Raw genomic sequence first — 10,959 nt, 5'->3', positions numbered from 1 at the left:
TGGTAGAAATACGTCAGTGCCCATACACACCTCACTGTGTGGCATGAACGGTGATAATTCATGGAGTCCCAACCATCGCTGGGGCTGATGCTGGAAGCTAAAGGCTCCTCTGCCTTTTAGATGGAATTGTGAAATACTGTTCTATAGCTTATTAAAACTAGAGCTTATTGATGCCAAAGATTTATGACATTGTTTTTAAATAGTATGTTCAGGCCTTACAATGTGCTTTACTTTTAAATTATATGTTAAATCGGTTTATTTAATCATGTACTTACTATTTCTTTTCGTCATACTTCCATTGCTGCTGAATACTTGTAATGAGTATTTGACAGCTTGCTCTGCAGCTATCCAATGCACATAATGCCAAAACGTTTTGCTACATTTGCTTCACTAAAGCAAGGCAGAAGACTAGTAGAGATGCTCAAACCTTTCTTCTTTACTGTGCTTTTCTTGAAATTATTTTGTTGTGTGTTGATATGTACAGGTTTTAGGTAGGAAAAGGAATTAAATGTTTGGTTTCTGGTTCTATTCACTACTAACTTAGTCTTTCTTTATGCTTCCAAACATATCCTTTGTCCTCTAAACCCAAGCTGACTCTGGAAGTGATGCTCTTGTCACTGTGGTAGCTGAGGCTTTTGTTCAGGACCCTGGCTTTGCTCATTGCAGCATGCTGCAGGCCGTGCAGAAGGCAGGGACCCAGCTCTTGGGTGTTCGCCCAAGTATCTGTGAAGAGCCAGAGGCTGTCACCTGGGTGTGAAGAGAATTGACTTGCCTGGGATTTCTTCTCTCTTGGTCATAGCAGCCACTGACCACAGCTTCTCTGGCAGCAGAAACACCTGGCCAGGGAGGAAGGTGCACAGGTCTGCTCTCCTAAAACCTTGTGGCAAGACCCAGTGTCAGGCAGGTGTCCTAAATATTTTTTAAATGTGCAAGAGCATCAGATTGGGTCACATAATGCAAAGTGGATGGAGAGAGTCCCTGCAAACACAACTGCCTGTCTGAATTTGAGGGGAGAGGAATTACCCTGTTCAACAAAACAGTCATGGATTAGTTTTTTAAGACTGGCTTCAGCTACAGGATAATGCATAATGCTTGCCTAGCTCTTTGAGAATATAGCATTAAATAAACATGAACTAATCCTCGCAAGAATGCATCCTGTGCTGGCTCTGCCTCTCTTACGGCAGCTGCTGGTTAAGTCTGCTCCTAGGCCCCTGCCTATGCTACTCGTTAGCAAAAATACGGCTCTATCACGGTTGTTTCATTTATCTCTGATTTGTTAATGCTGAGAGTATCAACTGAGAAGGGGTGTGGCCTTACAGGAGCATTGAAACTTCTTAAGAAAAATAAAATGTTTAAGAAAGAACTCTTCTGTTGCAAACCTGAGTGCTGCTTAATGCCCACTAACAAAGTGATATACTGAGGCTTGAAGCTTCGCCATGGCAAAAGCAGCTCTGGCTGTTATGTCTGCTCACTCCTCCCTCTCCTTTTTGTCCCTCCTGAAGCCTATCTTAGGCTACCCAAGCTTCTGTGAAGCAGTTCTGACTTATGAAACAATTGTTTTGCCCTCACTTCATGATCCTGTGGCAAGTCACTGCTCTGAAATGGCTCAGCAAAGGTGAGGGTGGAACTGCAGTCCACACCACTGTGCAGTAGCTTCCTCAACCAGCAGCAGTGTGGATGAGATCAACCACAGCAAGTGGACGTGCCCTTCCTTCAGGGCCCCGCGGGGTAAAGCTGAGACACCAGGGGCTGGCGGTGGAGAGCGTGCTCGCTGCCCCAACAGGGTACCGATTCAAGGTCTAGCCTCAGAGGGCTTTAGCCAGGTCTAGGAGTGTAAAATTAGTTTTAAAAGCAGCAAGGAGTACTGGTTTTGTGGGTTTGCTAGGTGCTGAAGTTGTTTTGAAACTATCATCTGGACTGATTGTGAAAGCTGTAGGCTGCTTGGTAAACGCACAGCCACAGTCCTAGAACAGGCTGTGAAATAGCTGTGATTCTTTTTGAGGGCTTCTTTGGAGAGGAACAAGTGATCTGTATCAATACATGGATCCCCTCAGATGCCACACTCGGGGAAATACGTAGGACCAGCCACTGGGAGGAGAGCTGTGTCTGGGAAGGATCCCTTGCTTGAAGAAACCCCCCCATTTCATAATTTTAAAGAGCTGTAGGAGAACATCCTTGGGCCTCTGCTCTAATAAAGCATTTTGCCATAGTTTCTGCCTGTGTTGGAGAAGGGCTGGCAAAGATTTCTTTATGTAATGGTGCACCTAAATTGTATCATTTCTCCTGTTGCTGTATTGGAGTTTGAAGTGTCCCAGGCTGGACACAAACCAGTGCTGGAGTTCCTCCTCCCTCCTGAGGGAATCCAGGCCGGTGCAGCGTAGGGACTTTACACTACTGTCTGGGAACGGAGGGGCGGGAGCTCACGGTGCTCTGGCCAGAGCCAGGGAGTCATACAATGGATGGTGGAGGGAGAGTGCCAAAGTTAACAGTGCCAATGACCTCTCTTTCAGCACTGATGTTGAGTCCTAAGGACCCCAGCATCAGGGGACTCTCTGCTTTCTGAATATTACCACAATGTGCTGCTAGAAGTTGTTCTCTACTGGTTCATCCAGGGGAACTGCAGAAGAAAGCTGGCTTATGTACCTTAAAAGAGAAGTTTGGGGATGGAATGTAGATTTATGACTTCACCTAATTTTTTTCTTAAGGGTACAGTGAAAGGGGTTGTTTCCAAATTTTTAGGAGAGCAATTGCACACATTTGTGCGCTGTCAAACGTCAAACTGAGATGGTTGCTGTGCCCATTCCTTTTGTATGGCTTTGCCAGTTACAGAGTGAATTACAGAGGTGACGCAGTTTTTGTGTTGAAACTGCTTGAATGGCATGTTCAGTCCAATGGGGAGTGTGTTTAAATCTGTTCTCGAGTCTCTGAGCTTCACAACAAGAGCATAGGAGAGCTGAACATCCCTTTCAACAGTAGGAGTACATGAGCACTGCTGTGTGCAGCTTTTTAAACTCAGACTCTTAAAGTTGGGAAAAGAAAGTAAAACCAAAAATGAACTACTTTGAAAATTAAGAGGGGGGCGCATTATTTTTTTTAGTTTGCATCCTTGTCTGGTTCTTTGACCTGAGACCAGAAGGGCTGAGGTGAGAGACAAAGCTGTGGGTGGAGAAGTGCAGGTGACCCATGAAAGGGAACCGAGTTCTGCAGGTGCCCCCTCTCTGCCAGCCTTGTTTGCTCCGTGTGCCCGGTGTTTTGTGGAGGGCTTTGTCCTGCCTAAAGCCTGCTCTCAGGATTTGTTCTTCATTCATGCGTCTGTACTACAAATGCTTTTACAGCCACTGTAGTTACTGTAGTTATTGCTTGCTTCTTTCCCTCTGGTACCTTGTTAAAAAAGGCAGAAGACATTGGAGTAAGTGTCTTGTACGTTGGTAGCAGGATTGTGGTAGTACTATGGTAGAGGAAAGGATTTCTTAGGATTTCTGTATTTGAATGCTCTCTGCTGGGCTGGAAACCCAGCCCTCATGGAGCTGTAGCATGTAGGAATGAGGGGAAATGAAACCAGATCTCATTTCACCAGCATAAGTTAAACAAAATTAACATTTTAAAGAATTTGAATCTCCTGCATGCGTACTAACTGGAGGTGGTGGGATCATGTAAGAGGACTTTATAAAAATTCTCCTAGCAGTGCTTCCTCCTTAAGCTGTTTGTTCAATTTTGTTTTAACAAAATGTTGGTCCTGCGCAGAGATTTGAAGAACTCCGTGCATCTTCAGGTACGCTTGGCACATCGTTGGCTTCTTTAAACCCGAGCTCTTTTAGAAAGTGTTTGGTGCCACGTGCTCCCTGCACAGCATTGCTGGTCTGTGCTGGTGGGGAGCGGGCCGTGCACAGATGCAGGGCTGGCGGGATGCATCAGCCTGAGAGGTGAGCTGTGCCTGTCCTGTGGGCAACGGAGCTTCCAGTTTCTTCTCAGGTTAGTGTTGCCATGTTGTGCTTCATCTCGTTTGAGAACTTGTTCTGCCAGGAAGAACGTTATTGATACTGAGAGCCTCCTGCTTCCTTTGCTCAGATGCCTGACTGAATCTGAGTCAGAATCTGTGCTTTGTGGTTCCTAATGTGCTTTCTTTTCTTGCAGGCGTGAATGACAGAGGAGGTGCCCCCGACTGCACTTACGGACGTAAACCTGCGTCTTCTCTGCCACGATGACATAGACACAGTGAAACAGCTTTGTGGAGACTGGTTCCCAATAGAGTACGTTACCAGCTTGGGGTGTGAGATGGCAGGGATCTAGAACCAAGTGGTGTGAACCTGCACTGGTCCAGTTCAGAGCTGACACCAAAGGCTCTGCAGCCATCTGGACTGCTGCTAAGATAGTAGCAGGTTCTGAATCTTTTATGCACTGTGGTGGTGTTCCTGTTCATGGCCCTTTGCTGCCTGTCCTGCAGGGTCCTAAAGTCATCAGAAAGTTCCTGTATGCAGATTTTGGCAGGAAAATGGGCTTTGTAATTAAGGAGGTGGATCAGCTACTTGCAAAAGACTGTGTAAGAGGTGGGGAAAGGAGCACAACTCCAGGAAAAAGGATAGCATCCCTGTGCTTGTGAAAGAAAGTTGTGTTCTGGAGTGCGTGCTGAGAAAGCACCCTCAGAGCTGAACCAAACCAGCATGGAGCCACTGTTACTAAGGGACTGTCCTTCTGAATGTGGGGGGAGACACAACAGTCCTTGCCTGTGTGCTCAGGATCACCGTTGCCCCCAAAGCTCTGGCTTAAAGCTGATCTCAGCCTGTCCCGGGTCAGTTCCGCAGCCCCCCATTTGGTAAATGCTTGTGTCTGCACAAGCATGGGAATAAGGAGTTTTTCTGAGGACAGTGATACTTTTCTGGCTCAAAGCATCCATGGAAACTACAGGATTTTTTTTAGTTCAGCTTTCTTGAGAAGGTTTATAGAGGATTTTAGCAGATTATAATTAAGATTGCATAAAATGTAACAAACCAGCAAAAGCATTCGTAATATTTTGAATTTGTAGATTTCTTTTAAACACGAGGCATGTTGAACTCTCATTTTGAAATAAATTAGCGTATGCTCATTTCCCTTTAGTAGCTGCAGAAGAGGGAAGAGAGCTGGAGGCTGGTGATGGGAATTCTTTTTTTTGTGCCAATATGCAGTGTTTTTTCACATGTGTATCAAATTAATGAGATCCTTACGCTCTTAGATGAGGGCAGATGGATCTTGCATTCAAAAATAACTTGCTAAAGATGGAAGTGAGAGCTCTGGGCAATGAACGTATAATGAAAATGTGGTTGTCTTAGCAAGGCAGGAGGCCATTACATGAGCAGCCTGCATTGCTGCTTAGATGCCATTGAAAGAAACCATGCTACCAAATGGAGCACAGCAGCAGTTTGATGTTCACTGGTGCCATACAACTGTTAGGACAGGAAAGGTGAATAATTCCTAACCCAGATTTCACGGAATAAGCTGAATTAGTAGCATAGAAAGAGCTTTTAGATTGACACATGGTTTTGCCACTTGGCTCTATGTCTTTGCAGAAGACAGCCCTTTCAGTAGTACGGCTTCCCTCCCTTAGTCTTCCTGGTTTTTCTTCCTTCCCAGATACCCTGACTCATGGTACCGAGATATCACTTCCAACAAGAAGTTCTTTTCCCTCGCAGCCACATATAGAGGCTCCATCGTGGGAATGATAGTGGCAGAGATCAAGAGCAGAACAAAGGTGCATAAAGAGGTATGCTACTAAACTGTGCTTCAGTATGAGATAGTCCACCTCTTGCCATGGTTAACTGGGACGGGACCTGTTTGAGGTTTCTCCACTCTGTCCAGACACTCATGAGGGTGATCATGAGTTAATTTAAGAAACCAAGAACATGTGGATTTCCAGCTAACAGGACATGGGTGGTGGGATGTGTCTGAACACGTGGGCTGCTGAGCAGCATGGTCCACGAAGTCTCTTCCTGCTGGGGCTGGGCAGCTGTGGCCTGGTGAGAAGCTTGCTGCCTGATGTGCTGTGCAGACAGATCAGATCATGCAGACATAATCCAAAAGTGACTGTGTATGAGGCCATTTAACTGCTGCCTGGCTGTTTTCAGTGTGCCTCGTCGTTGCTGGTGACTGAGTATAGGCAGCTGTGGGAGAACGAACCTCTTCCTTTCCTATGTAAGGCTTGAACTTCCTTAGCTGTGCTGGGTGAGTCATAAACTCCTTCATTTACACAGTCACTATCTCGAACACAAAGCAGAGGTGACCAATCTGCAGAAAGCTTGAGCTTCAGGGATAATGGAGCTTGGAGGCCAGGAGAAACATTACAGCAGAAAGGTGAAGAAGAGTTGGTTACTGGAGACAGTGTGGAAGGAGACCACAACTGTGGGTGAGTGCAGGGAAAACAGCATAGGCAATGGATTAGAAGAAACAAGGGCAATGCAGAGAGTGCATAACTTCTTTTTGAAGTGTTATGATTAAACAATAATCTTAACATTCATTGGAACCAAGAACATCGAGTAACATGGCTCTCTTCACTCCAGCTATCTGGCTTCAACTCAGAGCTAGTCAAAGAAGCTGCATCTTCAGCAGCTCTTAACAAAAGGCTCTTGTTCCAGCCAAGCCAACAGCCAGGGCCTCCTTCAGATGCTGCTCCGAGCAACTGGGCCTGTAAAAGGTGCTCCTTGTCCTCTACAGCAGTACAGAGATCTCCAGCTGACATGAAGCTCAGGTGGAGCATGCAGCCAATAAACACTGTTGCTGGATTGATCTAGACACTGAGGGGTAACTCCAGAATTGGCACTTTGAATCCTTCCTGGTAAAGAATGCAAATATATTCTGTCTCTAAGCCCATAAATAATGTATATAGTAAGGAAACATCATGATTTGTGTTCTGTGTCTGGGAAGATGATATGAAAGTAGGAATAACCCCTAAGGAACCATGCTTGGGGTTTTTTTTCCTCCCCGCCTCCTTTCCAGAAGCTTCAGCTAAGATTGTTCAGCGAAGTTTTCTACTCTAGCCTTGTTTTCAGATGTTCCAGTATGGAATTCTTGCCTTCTACTGTGCCTCCGCAGGTATCTTACTAAACAACTTGTCATATCTCTACTCAGGATGGAGACATCCTAGCTTCCAATTTTCCTGTGGATACTCAAGTTGCTTACATCCTAAGTCTTGGAGTGGTGAAGGAGTTCAGAAAGCATGGAATAGGTAAGATGCTGCCAAGTGCCAACTCTGTTGCTGTCATTTGCTACCTGTGGCTGGTGGGCACAACTGGAGGAGTTCCACCGTTTCACCCCAGTACCCTTTTGAGACAAGCCTGTCAGTGATCTGTACAGTAATTGAAGTAATTGGGAAGGTGACGCACTCGTATCCCCTTTGTGGTGTTCATGCAGGTGCACTGAGATGCTTTTACTGGTGTAAGCACAACACAATGTGCAGATGTTTCTGAAGAGTGCGGGGCCTTGTCTGTCTTGTTGCCAGGGGACAGCTGAGGACACCAAAATCTTGCATTCCTGCTGCTGAGACTGACTGAAGTGCTAGGACTTCACCCTGGAGCAGGGTTTGAAGTGATTTTCTTTTATGGGTATCAGAAGTCTGGTCTCTGAGGCAGAAAATGTAGTTGCTTTTAACCTTTTAAATTCAACAGCTAGAACAAACATTTAGAAAAAGACAATGGGAACTGGCAAGAGTGTAACTTGGACCTGATTACATCTCTCAAATGCATGTACAAGTCTGCTTTGAATGCCTGCTGCAACACACAGCATTTTTGCAGCCATATGAAAATCCTGCAGTCAGCGGGGCTTATGTCCATTTAAAGCAGGATGTGTTGTCTCATCAAATAAGCACCTCTATGGTGCAATTTCAAGCATGGTCTGCACCTTAGATCTGCAAAAGGAAACAGGCCGTGTTTGGCAGCATGGCCCACTCTTGCACATCTGGAATCTCTTCAGTGGATACAGGTATAACTTATCTTTCTTGAGTCCTTCCTTCTCCCCTAGTCATGTTTAGAAAGGTACAGACTGGTAGGATACACAAAGAAATTACCAGAAGAGTACTCAGTGAGAGCACTGTATTTAACACTTGCATTAAAATGCTACTGGAGATAAATTTTCTGTACAAAGGAGAAAATACTTGCGCAGAATAATGTTCAGAGAAGGTCTTCCGTTCTGTAAAGTTGTGGCTCTTTTGAGTCCCCTTTCAGTTTCCAAATTTATTTATTTTTCTTATTTTTTTCACCCCATCTTGCTGGAATTTTCTCCTCAGTGTCTGTGTTTCCTGTATCCACTACATCTGCAGCAAAACAACCTAAAGAAGCTGCTGCCGCTTTTTCTGAGACCTTTCTCTTGAGTTTTTTCTACTTGTATTTGAAGCTGAAGTCTTTCATGCAGGAGGCTTTTTACCCCAGGCACACTTTTAAGCACTAAAGCTCTGATTTTTCTCTGGCAGACATTAAAAGGCTTTGGTTTCTAGTTCTCTGCTATTCTTAAACCAGATTGCAGTTGGATTTCTGTGAGATAGAAGAGTGGAATATCTCATCACAAAATTGAACTGCTCTCCTGTTGATGTCTCTCAGTGTCTTTTTGTGCTTGGTTGATGCAAATTCCCACCGAGTATCAAGTGACCATGAAGTCAGTGCTGTTGACTTCTGCTCTGAAATCCGGTGGCTCCTACTGAAAGTCTTACGTGCCCTGGGGATTGTGAAACAGCAGCGTAAATCTGTGTGTTTGTATTGCCTAAGCTGTTTCTTTAGCCTGTTGTTACCACACCTGATGGAAGAAGTTCCCTTGCAGGTTCTGCTGGGTCCTTCATGCCATGTTGAGGTGATTTGGATGAACTTCCAGGTCTTGTGTCTTAGGGCTGGAGTATCCTCTGTGCCCTTCTTATTTCTCCTGCTGGCTAGTGGCTGCAGCAAATCCAGGTTGAATGAGACTATGGCTTGGCTCTCCTCCTTAGAATGGATTTTTAAATCCTGCCAGTTCTTAAATTTAAATTTTAGTTCAGCAGACAAAGGCAATAACCTGCTTGTGAAGTCCTGTTTTGACACTACTGTTTTAAATGGCTTTAAAACAAGTAAATGTGATGGAACTGATACCATTGACAGTGACTCACTGACCTTCCCCACAGCTGAGAGCTGCATGGCTGGGGATGGGTAGATTCACATGTCTGCCTCATCTTTGTGGTTACTGAATCAGAAGTTTGTGTCTTTATAAAATCTGTTTTGTGAAGCTGTGCTCATAGGTGAGGTGAGATTCATATTAAAACCATGTAGTGTGGTCCTGTTAAATTCCTGTTAAATACCAGGGTCTGTGAGAACTGGATGGGATCTGGGGTCTTCAAACATGTGCTTAGATGCCGTGTATGGGAGATCTCAGCTGGGACCTACGAACCCTTGTGCTGTCCCTGAGAAGGTAGCTGCACTCTGTGATGCTGCTGTTCCTTCCTTCAACAGGCTCGCTCTTGCTTGAAAGTTTGAAAGACCATATATCAACAACCGCCCAAGATCACTGCAAAGCCATCTACCTGCATGTCCTCACCACTAACAACACAGCAATAAACTTCTATGAAAACAGAGACTTTAAACAGCACCACTACCTTCCCTATTATTATTCCATCAGAGGGGTCCTCAAAGATGGCTTTACCTACGTTCTGTACATCAATGGCGGACATCCACCCTGGACAATCTTATATCCTTTACCTTTGTCTGATCAGCAGTGGAGCACACTAAGCAGACACCAAACCATGTTTTGGGTTAAAAATAGCAATCTCGCAAAGGTCTGGGGACTGATGCCCACTCAGATGCGAGTTTAATCTGAGGCCAGAAAGCAGGGGATGTCAGAGGGGTTTGACAGTGACCCGCTCATGCCCAGGCTACCCCGACTCCTCTGGGAACAGTCCAGAAAGGCAGCGTAGGATGGTACATTGAATTCCAAGTCACAGCCAGTTTGATACTAGTGATTGTGAACACTGGTGGTAAGCCAGAGTGCTATGCGTGCTCTGGCTCGTGTGGTGCAGGATTTGACCAGCAGCATGGCAGAGAAGCCCTTGGTCTAGGATCCCCCTGTGACCCTGACCTGGCCTGGCTGGGCCTGGATCTCAGCAGACTGCTCTTAAATGGACTTTAAGAGTTTGTTACAGGTTATTGGTTCGTGGAGAAGAAACTTTATCATTCCTGGGTGCAGCTAGTGAGCCCAGACCTCTCCAGGCAGGTGGATGGATTGCTGTCCCCACAGGAACTTGCTGTGGAGAGCAAAGGAAACTAGCAGCTGCTTTGAGGAGGCATTTCCTACACAGGTTGGAGTCAGTGTTCCCAGATTGCCTTCTTTTACGGTGCAAAGCAGACCTGCTTTTGATAGAAAGGAGCAAGCAGTTAATACAAGGAGCAGATCTGTCTAACTGAGCAGAGCAGCTTTTGATGTGTCATGAGGTCTCTTTAGGGCGTACTAGTCCACAGAGTATTTTAAGTTATTTTTTAAGTTACAGTGTAAATTTCGCTGTCCTTAACTGATGGCCACTGACTACCTACAGCACATTGGATCAACACTAGCCAGCCTGAGCCCCTGCTCAATTCCCCAGAGGATATATCGACAAGCCCAGAGCCTTCTCTGCAGTTTTCTGCCCTGGTCTGGCATTTCTGCCAAGAGCGGCATTGAATACAGCCGGACGATGTGACTGGGTGGGAGGATGTACAAAAAGCAAAGGTAGATACCAGGGCAAAGCTCCCTTCTCTGCCTGAGGCTGGCAGTGATGTGGTGATGGTTCCCCAAGGCTGCTATGCTGGGGTGGCTGAGAGTGTCCTCAAGGGCTGCTGAAGCTGTGGCTCTGCTGCTGGGCAAGCAGCCCTGTGAGGTGTTAGGGGCATCACTGTGCTGCCGTCCCCAGCTGGTGGCCAGACTCCTGTTGGTTTCATGTGAAGGGAATTTGAACTCTGATCATGTTTACCTGAGCCCACAGCCTGACAGCAGGTTGAACCT

General features: G+C 45.8%; 1 protein-coding gene across 1 annotated transcript; it reads left to right on the top strand.

The window, feature by feature from the left end:
- Positions 1-4,131: 4,131 nt before the first annotated feature.
- On the top strand, positions 4,132-10,657 carry NAA60 (N(alpha)-acetyltransferase 60, NatF catalytic subunit). Its single transcript, XM_010179325.1, has 5 exons — positions 4,132-4,250; positions 5,608-5,737; positions 7,099-7,195; positions 9,438-9,672; positions 10,501-10,657. The coding sequence occupies exons 1-5, from the start codon at positions 4,141-4,143 to the stop codon at positions 10,655-10,657; spliced, it is 729 nt and encodes a 242-aa protein (XP_010177627.1). The 5' UTR covers positions 4,132-4,140.
- The last annotated feature ends 302 nt before the right edge of the window (positions 10,658-10,959 follow it).

Source organism: Mesitornis unicolor, unplaced genomic scaffold (assembly GCF_000695765.1).
Source record: "Mesitornis unicolor isolate BGI_N332 unplaced genomic scaffold, ASM69576v1 scaffold46132, whole genome shotgun sequence".
NCBI classification, from domain to species: Eukaryota; Metazoa; Chordata; class Aves; order Mesitornithiformes; family Mesitornithidae; genus Mesitornis; species Mesitornis unicolor.
The sequence above is the reverse complement of the archived record's forward strand: the minus strand, read 5'-3'. Positions and strand labels throughout refer to the sequence as shown.